Source organism: Nansenia antarctica, assembly GCF_963989245.1.
Source record: "Nansenia antarctica genome assembly, chromosome: 18".
NCBI lineage: Eukaryota > Metazoa > Chordata > Actinopteri > Argentiniformes > Microstomatidae > Nansenia > Nansenia antarctica.
The window spans coordinates 12,239,280-12,253,645 of NC_137691.1; the positions used below are offsets into that span (position 1 = coordinate 12,239,280).

The 14,366-nt window shown below is 43.1% G+C and overlaps 1 protein-coding gene across 1 annotated transcript in view; it reads left to right on the forward strand.

Annotated features, from left to right (window-relative positions):
* The first annotated feature begins 309 nt into the window (after nt 1-309).
* Nucleotides 310-14,366, forward strand: part of rad18 (RAD18 E3 ubiquitin protein ligase) — a 47,207-nt gene continuing 33,150 nt past the window's right edge. The window contains exons 1-6 of the mRNA XM_080547916.1: nt 310-432; nt 546-624; nt 1,179-1,240; nt 1,512-1,582; nt 10,260-10,657; nt 13,259-13,358. Coding sequence (XP_080404042.1) covers nt 385-432; nt 546-624; nt 1,179-1,240; nt 1,512-1,582; nt 10,260-10,657; nt 13,259-13,358 — 758 coding nt within the window. The 5' untranslated portion in view covers nt 310-384. The remainder of the gene's footprint in view (nt 433-545; nt 625-1,178; nt 1,241-1,511; nt 1,583-10,259; nt 10,658-13,258; nt 13,359-14,366) is intronic.

The following is a 14,366-nucleotide window of genomic DNA, read 5'->3' on the forward strand; positions in this document are numbered from 1 at the left end:
TCAGTGGGGTGCGGCGTGCTCAAAGTCCCAAAAAGAGCAACGACCTAAATCGAGCGCACCCATTTAACACAGGAAGTGACGACATCGTCGGACGCACTCGCGCGTCTGGTATTGGCTGCGTTCGTAAATTCGCTCTGGAATCTGCACCAGCACTCAGGGGACGCCTCTTGTCCAATCAAGTGACTCGGTCGCTTTATGACTGTGAACCCAGTGAGCGCTCCGGCGCTCTCAGAGCGATTTCACGAACGCAGCCATTATGAAAACAGATTTCGCGGGATAAATCAGTGATGTTGTCTTTTAAGCTAGCAAGCACATCTGCTCACAAAGACACAACTTAAACAAGAACAATTTTAAGAAGTTATCCGGTGCTTCTATAAACCTGTCATGGCTCTCAATGAAGCGGGTTCACCGTCAAATATGACAGGTCTCAAAGTAAGTGCTTTAATAAGAGGACAAAGCTACGTTGTATTAGCTGTAGACATCTAGCCTGTCTAACACTAGTCTGGTTTATTATGACAGTTGATTTATTTGAACTTTCTTTGCAGAATGTTGATGCCCTGCTCCGATGTCCGATCTGTTTCGAGTTCCTGGATATCGCAATGATGACCAAATGCTCTCACAACTGTAAGTCAATATACCTGGATAGATAGATAGACAGACAGACAGACAGACAGACAGACAGGTAGATAGACTGACAGGTAGATAGATAGATAGACAGGTAGATAGATAGATAGTTAGATAGATAGATAGATAGCTGTCATCACCAGCCAGTGTGGGTCAGCTTTTAAAAAGTTCAAACAAAAGCAAAAAAGGATAAAAACATTGCATTCATTTAAACAAAAAAAATTGCTCAAAGCACAGCTGTTCACCTGTACAGCTGACACGCCCCTACTGTAAACTGACACTCACACTTTGTATGCTTGTCTTATTACTGTTAATATAACTGTATTATTAACATGATGTTGCAGGTCTTTTTTTATCTCCTTGAATTTCATTGTACTTTTATTGCGCTTATAATGTACTTAGCTAGCACTTACTTACAGAATGACTTTATTGCCCTTGTAATGTATTTTCAGTCTACTGTAAGGTGACCTTGGTTGTCCAGAAAGGCGCCAATCAAATAAAAGGTGTTATTAATTAACTAATTGCGTTTTCATTCGGTGCATTGTCTTTTACAGTTTGCTCCTTGTGTATGAGGAAATTCCTCTCTTACAAGTTGCAGTGTCCTGTTTGTAACTCAGTAAGTATGAAGGTGCACTGCCCACCCCTGCCATTGCTGTTATGACATAATGTTACTGTAGCGTACCATCACATGTGTCATGTGACTGATGGACATGTGACCAACCACATTCATCTCCTGTACTCATCTTAATGGTGCTTCATGTAGGAACCACAAGATGAGATCCTTGACTTGCATTTTCATTAATATCAGAGTAAGACCTATGAATTTCATGTGTGCTTTCTATGTCAAAACCAAAAAGACTTATGCATTTTTTTCCTCTTTTTTTAAGCCAACAACAGAAATGGACCTGAGAAATAACCGGATACTAGATGACCTGGTCACAAATTTTCAAGCTGCAAGGTACCTACATCATACATGATAACTTTAACTAAACTAACACCTTCTGGGGGAAAAGCCACTGACTGTCTAATCCAAGTGTAATGGCAATGGGAACACCGTGGGTGTAGGTTCTATACAATGTACATTTTTGGCATTTAACAGCCTTATTCCAAAGCGACTTACAATCGATACATTTGACTAAGTAAGTGAATCATCAATCCACCAGTCATAGCAGGAAAAGCCATCTAGCTCAGGTCAGAGGCCATTGGCAGTCGTCGTGATAGAAAATGTCTTTAAAAAAATGTATATATATATATAATTTTTATTATATATACCGGTATATATTTTTTTGTAGACAATGGAGAAACAGTATAGGGGGGTAGTAGACATCTCAGGAGAAACAGTATAGGGGGGGACCAGGTGTTTCTGGGGACACAGTGCAGGGGGGTAGTAGACGTCTTAGGAGACACAGTATAGGGGGAAGCAGGCGTCTCAGGAGACACAGTGCAGGGGGGTAGTAGACGTCTTAGGAGACACAGTGCTGGTGGGTAGTAGACGTCTTAGGAGACACAGTGCAGGGGGGTAGTAGACGTCTTAGGAGACACAGTATAGGGGGAAGCAGGCGTCTCAGGAGACACAGTGCTGGTGGGTAGTAGATGACTCAGGAGGAGCAGTTAAGGTGTAGCCTGAAGAGATGGGTCTTCAGTCTGTGACGGAAGATGGGGAGTGACTCTCAATTTAACAATGGCACCCATGGCACCTTTATCAGGTAATTTAGAGGGCAGCATATAGCCTATAATAATTGACAGCAGACATTAACGGTATGAGTTCTAGCCTATATCTTACAAAATGCCATTTAAAAGAAATGAGTGGGACATGCTTGATGAAACCTATGGCCTCGGGAAACAATAGAGAACCAGGCAGTGTCTTAGACAGAGCGTTGCTGAGCATTAAAACCTCGCTGTGAAATCTATGCACTAATATGGTATGGCAGAGACTTCATGTAGTGCCATTAATTGATAACATGTCTATAGATGACCTGCTATACCCTCGATGGAGAACAAATTAAAACTGTAATCAAAACACTACCCTATCTCCTCATTGGAACTATTGACTGTAGGCTAGTTATTGGTGCAGATTCAGTGATGATGCAAGCCTCAGTAATGCTGTGTGCTTAGGCTAGTCCTTCCATCCCATCATATCAAATGGCAGGTTTTAGTTGATACGTTTTGCAGTAGTAGACCATAAAGTATGATTGTCTTGTTTTGAAAACACAGTGCAGGACATTTGCAGTACTCGGACTGAAGTTGAGTGTTGCTGTGTTCGCACGGACTATGATGACTTACAGTACACTCACAGAGGGCCACGTTTAGGTTGCTCAATTCAATTTAACTTTATTCGCCATGTGCAGTGCATTAGGAACATGATTTGGTATTCTACCATACTAAACAACAAGACGACAACACGACAATACTCAAGACAAAATATACAGTATCAATATGAGTGGATATTATTAAGAAAAGTGCAAGAACATGTAAAGTGCAAGGTGCAATGATCAGCAGTTATTGAGAAGAGCTGTGGCTTTGGGAAAGAAACTGTTCAAGTGGCGTGATGTTTTTGTCCTGGTGGCCCTGTACCGCTGTCCAGAAGGGAGTAATGCAAACAAGCTGTGAGCTGGATGTGAAGGGTCAGAATTGCTACAGATGTTGTTGCGCCTTTTCACTGTTCACCCTCCACACAGGAGCTTTGGACACCATAGAAGTCCATTCAGATGTTGTGTCTGCTTTTGGCCTTGTGGTGGAAATGACAGACAGGAAATTGACTACTGTACAGTGTTCATCAAAGACAATCCTCCACTATAAATATATAGCGTGAGCTACAGCATATGACCTCGCTGTACATCGTCGTCATCACGGCTATGAGAATTCCAGGGGACTGAAGATTAGGAAACAAATAAAAGACAGCCGGTGTTTTAATTGAGGGGATGCTATTGTTATTGTCTAGATTATTATTTATCCTCTGGATTGTTTTTATTTTTTGGTACTCCCACTTACCTTCCACTAATCCTCCCCTGAATCAAGGATTTCCTTTTACAATCAAATGGGGATTTATTTTTCATAAACCCAAGGCCATTCATATATGTCTCTCTATCTAGTGCACCTGCATCACAAGCTAGGCCCCATACTGTTCTAATTTTCTTTTACCATTTGCATTAATTCCACGAAAGAGAAAAGGGCAGTCTCTTTCGTGGAAGCAGGACCCTTGCCTGATATTGAGGGAACCACATAAAACAAATATGTGCAGCAATTCCCTGAATGGACTGTGCCCTGTAAATTCCGTTTTATGAGTGAGCATAAAGATGTCTGCTTTCGCGAACAGGATGATTTGATGCGGCTGCAGATTTGATCTTGCACTGCGCTGTCGTTATCAGCGTTAAAGCCGTGACCGCTACTCTTACACACACGTGACAGTGGCGTCATTACTCTGAAAGGGGTCCTGTAGAGCAGAGAAATGTCAGACGGCCATTGGGCTGAGAGAGAGAATGGCTTATGGGGCTGGTCTCCCCTCTGTCCTTTCATTTCCTGTTGTCTAGTAGCGAGCATGTGAAAAGAGGGGTACACTACAATAGTTGACCTCTCACACGGTCGGGTGGTTGTTTAACGCGTGGTGGACTCGTTCATTTCCCTACTGGGTAACCTTGACACCCAGCATCCCATCGACAGATAAGATTCTGCATCGTTATTTTTGTAGGAATAATAGTTAGTTTCATCCCTGAGAAATAAGATAATTGATTGTACCCAAATTGGCCCATTTTCATTGATTGGGATTCATATAATATTCAATAGAATTCAAACCCCCACTCCGATTTGGACAAAGTCGTACCTGATAATGGTCAAAAGTCACCCTTGAACCCGCCAACCCCTCCGACTGAAGACTAGAGCCTGACAGATACAGTGCATTCGGAAAGTATTCAGACCCCTTCACTTTATCCACATTTTGTTGTGGTATAGCCTCAATTTAAAATGTATTGACTTAAAATAATTTGCCATCAACCCACATACAATACCCCAGAATGATAATTGCATAGCAATAGTTTTTTGTAGCCTTCTCCTTGATGGTGGAAGTGAACTATCTTGATTCTGACATCCTTTGACAACATGGGACAACCCATGGTTTTTAACACCAGACACAACAGTCACTGCAGTAGGATACTTTAGAAGGCATGGAGTTACTTCAGAATATATAGCTCAACCCTGGAATTATATTCACCTGACTCATTGAAGCCCTAACGAGTGAATCACCTTGGTCTGGAAAAATGTAAATAAAAAGAAACCTTGCTTTAAAATGTGCAAAAAGGTGTCATCCACATTTTTGCACTCCACTGTAGCTTAGGGATGAAACTATATTTCTACAAAATACGGTAATGATGCAGTTACGCTTTTTTTTCTACAGAAACCATTTCAACACTCTGAGTCTTTTGGCTTTTGATGTGACATGGAGGCACTGTGCCAGGCTACTGTAGTTATGATTGCCGTTATTTCTTTCTTGTTGTCTTTTTTTTAGTACTTTTGGCCATGTAGTTACTAAACTAGTTGTTATATATTAGCACCATAGTTACTATCCCTTAAAGGTAGGTAAAGCTATCCAACCATGACATTACACTGTATGTGACTGTGAGTCATACTTATCTTTTGAGGCTTTTAGACCAGTCTGGAAACGTATAAATAAATATGCTTGGACAACTAGATTGTGTGCTTTTAGAACTCTCTCTCTCTCTCTGGACTGCTGGTGGGATCCTGGATGATCAATGGGCTCTCAAACAGAAGCCTCCACAACCCTGCACCCCCCCCCACCCCCCCCAAATCTGCACCATTCTCGTTTTCTGCCCCAGTGTGTGTGGACATTTGCATAGCGTTGATGACCACCAAAATGACCACCACCATCAGCATAGGATACTTGCATTAGGCCTTAGGGTAATGTGTATCTGCATCCCTTATATGGACGTTATTCTGAAGGCATGCTATTCTGAATACTGTATGCTCTTTATAGTGATAGCATGCTGAGCTACTGTTCTAATGTCTACTGGATTCCTAGCAACACTAAGATGGCCGTTCCTCTGGGAAATCTCTGATTCATGGCTCCCAAAATTCCCAGCATGCTCAGCCATCATATAGAAAGGGGCCTGGGCTCCCCGCACCTGAATAGTAAATCAGGGAGGCAATCAGATCAACCTGTCATGTAAGACCTTAGATCAGCCTAGCTCATCCCACCCTCCTCCACCTGGGCTCGGCCCACGCCTGTGCACACCTCACGTGGGGGACGGCGATTTATTTAGCATCCTGTCCTCTGCTTCTTCACTCTCCTCCAGAGCCCATACGTTGGGGTGCATGTGCTTGTGTGAGAGTTTATTAATAATAATAATAATAATAATAATAATAATAATAATTCATTACATTTATATAACGCTTTTCCGAGGCTCAAAGACGCTGACAATATGGGAGAAACAGAAAACACAGAAACAACAAGCAACAGATAACATGGGCACATGGAACACAGAGTTCGCGAACGGGGAGGGGTGGAGTGGTAGGGACAGGGGAGATGGTTAGGGGTAGGAGAGGCTGTATGCATGTCAGGGGGGGGAGGGGGGGTGGCAGGGTTAGTTTGGACAACCGGCTGCGCCTGTGAGAGTAGCATACTGCATTAATGAGAAAAGTGTACCCATTAATAAGTGTAAGCTCTCGCAATATCTAACTTAGATATCCTGTGTTTTAGTTCATTTAGAATTTACGAATGATATTCTAGGCAGAGAGGGGCAGAGATTAAATGTTTAATTAGCCACACTATTCTCCCTCCACATGTTATCTTTTACCATTTGCCTCTGAGTGAAAATGTAATATACATTGTGCTGTGTGATAAAACTGCACATTTTAGAGTGGCCTTTTATTGTGACCATCTATGCAATAATCATGCTGTCTAATCAGCATCCGGATATGCCACACCTGTCAGGTGGATGGATGATCTTGGCACGGGAGAAGTACATTTACATCACATTTACATTTTTTGGCATTTAGCAGACGCCTTATTCCAAAGCGACTTACAATCAATACATTTGAATACTAAGCATGTGAATCATCAGTCCACCATTCGTAGCAGGAAGAGTAATCTAGCTCGGGCCCGGGGCCATTGATAGAAGGAAAAACCGTCTCCTATCACCTTCTTCTAAGAAGTGCTCACTAACACAGATTTAAACAAATGTGAACCCAATTTGAGAGAAATAGGCCTTTTGTGTACATAGAGTACATAAAGTCTTAGGTCTTTGATTTCATGATTTCTGGAGCAACTGGAGCAAAAACCAAAGTGTTGTATGAGTTATATGTTTTGTTCAGTGTAATTGTCCCAATGTTCACAATGTTCAAATGGTGATGTCATCGTATTGAATCTGCTGCACCAGAGGGATGCCGTTGTAATCTTGAAAGCAGGCAGTGAAAGGAGCCTGTCTCCCTAAGAGGCAGGGTGGTTTCTAGGGGGTTTATCCTGTGGTTAGAGGATGACTGTAACTCAGTGGAACTGAAATGGGAGACACTTGTAATATGCAGTATTTTATCAGTCTGCGTCTCCCCCAGTCAGCGTTTTATAAAAGTTTGAATACCGACACCCTGCCAGAACTGGAATGAGAATGAGAAGTAGTAAAAAAAAATTGAGCATTTTGTTTCCGTGCTCCTTACCCCTGATGCGTCTCCTGTTGTTATATCGACTCGCATAATCCCCCTATTGGCATTTTGATGAACTCTATAAAGATCGGATGCAGTGAGCATTTTGCTCTCTGTGGAAAGGCATTTCTAGAGTATTGAATAGGGCTGGGCAATGATGTCGTTTCTGACTTTGGTCCAATACCAAGTTGCCCAGAGAATACATAATATACAGGAGAACTCTCACTCCCGCAAAACATTAGTTTGGTACCAGCAGGGGGTGTGTACAGGCCAGTTCAGATCAAAGATTAGCAACGAGACGAGTTGCAACTGGCAACCACTTGCAACAGAATCCCAAAACTGTGGTTTGCACATTTCTAAGTAGTATAAAGTATAAAGTAAACACACAGAGTAAAAAAGCAAATAAATAGTTGCAAAGCTTAAGTTCAAATGGCTATCTACATCGATACATTTGTGAAAGTACAGGCAGAGATTATTAGGGATTATTATGGAGTAACAGCTCATCTTCAATCATCGTCGTTGCTGAGCTTGATGAAGGTGTTTTTTTTTGTTTTTTTTATTCTGAGTGGGGCAGTCCCACTCATATTTTTATTGTGATAGGGATAGTAGAGATATGACAGGAAGGATGGGTGAGAGAGAGAGGAGGGATGACATGCAGGATATGTCCCCGGCCGCAATCGAACCGGGGACCCTGCGGTTACATGGTCAACGCTTAACCCGCTACGCCACCTAAGCGCCCAATGAAGGTGTTTTTAGAGGAGTCATAGATATATATATATATATATAATAGGATGTGTTTGCTGTGATGCTCACCATGTCAAGGGAGAAGATATGTGAATTGCAGTCTCGTTGTTGGTGGAGAGGATGTCTGGTGGTATAATGCTGGTAATCACACGTGTATTCATCTGAAACGTTTGGGTCTTGCCATCCATTACCTCCAAACTGAGGGCACCTCTCCACTGCTGTACAAGTTTCAAAGTCTTATAAATTTGCACGATGTGCATGATGTCATTGCTACTGCAGTGTTGATCTCTTTTAGTGTGTGATTCTGTGGGCAGGTATGTTCAAAGCTTATGTTTGCACCATTCACTTCACCCTTGTACACTGTGGCATCATCGTCTATGGTGGGAGCCAGTGGTGCTTTGTTGGGTTTTTTCGTTGGTGTCACCTCAGTAGTGCGTGTTGTACTTAGTGTGAGGGTCTCATTAAAGGAGGTTACTGAAATTTTGTGAAGCCTTCACTTCCTGTGAAGCCATATAGGAACCGTGGGCGGCTGTGTCTCAGGAGGTAGAGCCGGTGTCTAATGATCGCAAGGTTGGCAGATCAGCGGTTCGAACCCAGGCTGGCCACATGTCGAGGTGTCCTTGGGCAAGACACTTAACCCCAAATTGCTCCCAAGAGCGGGCCAGCGCCTTGCATGGAAGCATGAATTATGCACTTTGGAAAAAGGCGCTATATAAGTCAGTCTATATAAGTTACTTCCTGTATGTATGCAGCTGATCACTAGATGTATGCAGCTGATCACAACTTGATCATTTGGTGAAATCATTCACTTTTATTATAAATGCACTTCTGGTACCAACAAAAATGAAAGGGGCGGAGCCAACTTCAGCTCTATGTATAGGCTTGACCCTTGACCTTGACCCTACTTGGTACTTTAAAGGCTCTGTTATGTCAAGTCCCCCCTACAGTTTGTTGACTCTTAAGTCTTTTGAGTTGACGTGTTTGGTCGGAGCATTGTCTCGGTACGGGTCAGTCAAGCATGTTGTTTACGTTGGGTTTATTTTTTACCCTCTGCTTTTGAGACGGGAAGGAAGCGGAAGGCATAGCACGAGGGAACGCATATCACAGCGAATGTCCGCTCTCTCCCTTTCTTCTTAGATGAAAGGCCTTCCAATCTGTCTGTGACCCAGTCACACTATTGTGTGTGTATATATATATATATATATATATATATATATATATATATATATAACACTTTTACATTCATAGATGTTTGTTTTAGATGGACCCCTCTGGTTCTCAAAGCACCCCTGATATCCCAACTTTCTTTGTAGGCCAAACAGGACCCCCCCCCCGGCTCCACACACACACACACACACACACACACACACACACAAACAACTCTCTTCCTATATTTATTTCTACATTTAGATGTATTTATTGGCTATTTATATGTATTTGTCTATCACAGGTCAGGGGGGTGAGAGTTGCTTGCGAGCAGAGCACAGTGTTTACGTGGGGACCTGCTCTAATGCCTCGACCAAAGACAAATAAAACGGATTTCAATATGAAAGCAGAGCCCGGCCTGCGCGCCTCATTGATTCCACTTTATGGCCCCGTAATGGCTCTGCAGCTACCAGCTCTATTTGTTTGCTTTGCACATTTCCAAGATTGTGGCCAACTGGCCCAGTCGTCTTTCTCGCACAGCAGGAAAGTGTGAGATAATTGGACATGTGCAGTTTACGTCAAGGAGCTCACATTACTGTCAGCAGCATTCATTGGCAGATAATCCTCTGTCTTTTCCACTCCGGCCGTAACGGCTTCCCAAGGGGGGGGGGGCTGTACCTGGGCCACGATGGGTTTCGGTGTGTGGCTGTTTTTGTTTTTGTTTGGTGCCTGTGTGTGTCTGTCTGTGTCTGTGTGTGTGTGTGTCTGTCTGTGTCTGTGTGTGTGTGTGTGTGTCTGTCTGTGTCTGTGTGTGTGTGTGTGTGTGTCTGTGTCTGTGTGTGTGTGTGTGTCTGTGTGTGTCTGTGTCTGTGTGTGTGTGTGTCTGTGTGTCTGTGTGTGTGAGTGTGTGAGTGTGAGTGTGAGTGTGAGTGTGAGTGTGAGTGTGTGTGTGTGTGTGTGTGTGTCTGTGTGAGTGTGTCCGCTCGCTCTATCCTCTTGTTCCTCTGGTGTGACTCTTAATTCCTCAGTCACACACAAACGCTCCGATGTTTCAGATTATTACTTTTTTTCTCTCTCTTTCTCTCGTCTTATCCCAGACAGCAGTTGTCAAAAAATAATTTCGACTCGCCGCCCATCTCCCCGGAGACCCCCGCCGCCGCCTCGGCTGTCAAGTGTAAAACCCCCAGGCAGAGGGGCCCGGTGAAGGGCGGCTCCATCCTTAGTCACTTCTTCCAGACGGCGCCACCTACGTGTCCCTCTACAGAGGCCCGGAGAGAGCAGCCTCCTGCTCCGTGGGGTCAAACGCGGCCTCGGCCTACACACACCTACACACACGTCCCCGTCTCTGTGAAGGAAGAGCCCGTAGAGGAGGACATCCCTCAGGCTCAGGTGTCGGTCTCTGTGAAGTCGGAGAAGATGGACGACGTCTCTGTGTCAGAGGCGTTCAAGATGGCCGGCTCTCCGTCCACATCCCAGGACATGCCTGTGGTCAAAGGTGAGGCCCCGCCCCTCTGTGCCTGGAGTACATCTCCTCCTAACTAATGTCATTTTTCCACTGGAACATTATGGGATATGAGAAGGAGTTGGCTGCCAAAGTATATTGCTATAATGCAATAGGGTTTTAAATTAGGGTGGGGGAGATTAGAGGTTTTCCTTTAGGGTGGGGGAGATTAAAGGTTTATTGTAACAATTTTATATATAAACTCCTTAAAAAACGTTTGGAAACGTTATTTCGGTCGATTATTCCTCCCTTTAATAATACCATTTGGTATTGGGAATGAGCAACACAGCTTACCGTGTGGGTAGCTGCCCAAAAAATTTTTTTTGTAAAGGAATGGGATGCCAACCCACAGCAGCGTGTGACCAGGCAAGTATAAAAATTGTCAATATGTGTTGTTTTTTCCTTATTACTGTGGGAGAGTGCAATTATCCAATCCACCAAGCAACTCAAAACGAGAGTGAATACCAACAGAATAATTTTGGCAATTTTATTTGGGCCGCTACCCACACGTTTAGCTGTGCTGCTCATTCCACAAATGCATGATCCTTACAAGTTGTAACTCGTTGTAAAGGTGACTAATCAGTAGGGGTGTAACGGATCACGGAAATTCCGTGATCCGTTCGGATCGCCCTCCACGGTTCGGAACGCATGTGTACCGCGGATCAATTGCAAAATGTTAACAAGTAATAATATTACTTAATATCTTACTTAATATCTCTTGTAAAGCACAATGTCGAGTTTCCATGAAAAGATAGACGCGACAGTTGCGGGTTTGTTTTACTCTAAAGCGCAATGATAGGTTGATAATGCGAAAGAAAAAGAATCCGTTGTTTGCTCACTACCCGCGAAGCTGGGAATCCACAACAACAAGGCTGCGTTCGTAAATCCGCGTTCGTAAATCCGCTCTGGAATCTGAGCGCTGAGCGCTCTTGTCCAATCAAATTACTTGGTCCCTTTATGACGTCGGACCCAGTGTGCGCTCCGGCGCTCTCAAAGCGAATTTACGAACGCGGCCCAAGTGTGTCATGTTACGTTGTTCGGCGGAGAAGAACTCGAATTGCCTCCCTCGTCATTTAAATCCCATGTACTGGAGCACTTGGGCTTCTCTGTCAACTATGACGGGAGGCACGAAAAAGGTAGCTCGACAACTTCTGATAATGTAGGCATTTTTTTCATACCATGTTCAAAATAAGGGTTCACTTTATTATTTAGTTAAAAGTGGCATAAAACATGTTTATTCATCTGCTTTAAAGAGCCCAGTGATTCACTGCTGCAACCAGGCGCCTCCTCCCTCTCTCCTATCATTTAAATTGAGTGTATTTCAGTATAATTATGTAATGTTTGAGTGTAGAATATGTTATATATATTATATATATGTATATATATGTATGTATATATATATATATATATATATATATTACCAGTTTTGACATCTTGAATGTTGTTGGTTTTTGTCACATAGTAAAAGTGGTGTTTTTGCAGAATTCAAGGAAAAAGCAGTTTTTATAAAAACAAAAATGTTTTGTGTTGATCCGAAAAATGATCCGATCCGTGACTCAAAAACCGTGACACGATCCGATCCGTGAGTTAGGTGATCCGTTACACCCCTACTAATCAGGCTTTCCAACGCTATAAAACACAATACCAATTGGTATTATTAAAGGGGAGGAATAATCGACCGAAATAACGTTTCCAAACTTTTTTGTGGAGTTTATATATATATACACAGGGGTGCACATAACTGGTGCGCCAGTGCGCATGCGTCGCCAAAATGCATGCTGCGCGGCAGATCAGCCGCATGAAGGCGCTCTTGCGCACCAACAGCTTTTTTTTTTTTTTTTTTTTTTGTTGGGAAAAGTTGATTTCAGTGTTTACAAAACAGAGCAGTGCTTAAAGAGATGTCCGTTTATATCAGTGTGTTTAAAGAACAGACATTCAGTTAGTGCTTAAAGAGATGTCAGTTTATTTCAGTGTGTTTAAAGAACAGACATTCAGTTAGTGCTTAAAGAGATGTCAGTTGATTTCATTGTGTTTAAAGGAGTCGGACAGACTTTCATTCTTAAAGAGCAGTCATTTGATTTTGCATTTGTTTCTTTTGTTTTGCACACAATAATTTGGTCGTTCATCTTTATTTATGAATAAATGTCGTTTTGCTAATAATATATCCATGTATCCCTTTTTATCCATCCTGTGGGACGGGTCGTGACTCGCGAGCTCGGGGAGCACCAAGCAGCATCCCTAGGTGCTCCTCTGAGCACTGGCCCCAAAAAGTTATGTGCACCGCTGTATATACAGTATATATATATATGTATATTTTTATTTTACATTTTTATCTCAGTTGTGTGGAATATTTGTGCCCGTGAACATGATCCGTGCCTTTAACGCTATATACAACTATATACAACGATGGCCAATTGGCCAGTTCACCGTGTTGCTTGGAAATGTTTGTTCTCTCTCCCTTGTCCTAATGGGTTTCTGCCTGCCTCTCTCTGCCTGCCTCTCTCTCTCTCTGCCTCTCTCACTCTCTGCCTGCCTCTCTCTCTCTCTGCCTGCCTCTCTCTCTCTCTGTCTGCCTGCCTCTCTCGTCTCTTGCAGTGGAGTGTCCTGTGTGTTCTGTGGGCATCTCTGGGCAGTTCATCAACAAGCACCTGGACACCTGTCTTTCTAGAGGAGAGAAGAAAGAGAGCCTGAGGAGGTACGAGAGGGACACGTCTCTGAGATGTTTCTACCGTCCTGGTCCTGGGGACTGGAGCCCCACGAGGCGGTGCACATTGTTGTTCTAGCCTAGCCATAACAAGACCTGGGTTCAAATATAGTTTCAAACACTTACCTGTGCTTGATTGTGTTGAATCGAGGGAATAGTCTCAAACAGTGCGAACCCTGCCCATTTGACACTGCAGGCAGGCTAAAGCCAACGCTGAACATTTTTGAAACGATTTGAAATTATATTTGACCCAGGTCTGGCACTAACGCACCTGGTTCAACTAATCAAGGCTAACATCTAACATCTAGCATGTAATAATCAAGCCTTTGGTTTGTTCAATCAGGTGTGTTATTGCTCGGCTAGGACTAAGATATGTAGAGCATTGGAGGGGTCAAGTGTGTTGAAGAACTCTTGTAACATTTTTCACGAACCTCAACATAAAGCTAGCTCCAGGCAAAGGGTATATGACATATCTTTGATGTGTATGCATTTCATATCCTCTAGATTGATGTTCAGGAAAAAGGTCATATTGTTTCTGCCGGCTGAAATTACGATCTACAGTCCTTTTTAATTTGCAGTTAAGCTGAAAACATTGTACTTTGACGATAGTTGATAGGTTGCAATGTACCTCGAGTAATGAGTAATGTAGCTTGCGGCAAGTTAAGATTCTTCTTGTCAGAAACAATGTTTGCATCGGTAAACACGGAGGCCCTTGATGTCATAGTGATGGATTACACAGGCTGTTCTCTTAAACATCTTTTACTAGTATAGATTAATTTTCAGTGTTTAAATGTTTCAGCGATGTTAACATCCTCCTCCTTGATACACCCCCCGAATCCCCTTTGCGCTCTCTAGCCGAAAAAACAGATATCGTATAACTCCATACTACGCTGAGGTACGGAGGACCCAACAGGCGTGATCCAAAACAGAACGTTGAGAAAAAGGCCACGAAAAACCCACAGATGTATTGGTCTTACGGGGTGGTCCGCGATAAAGGAG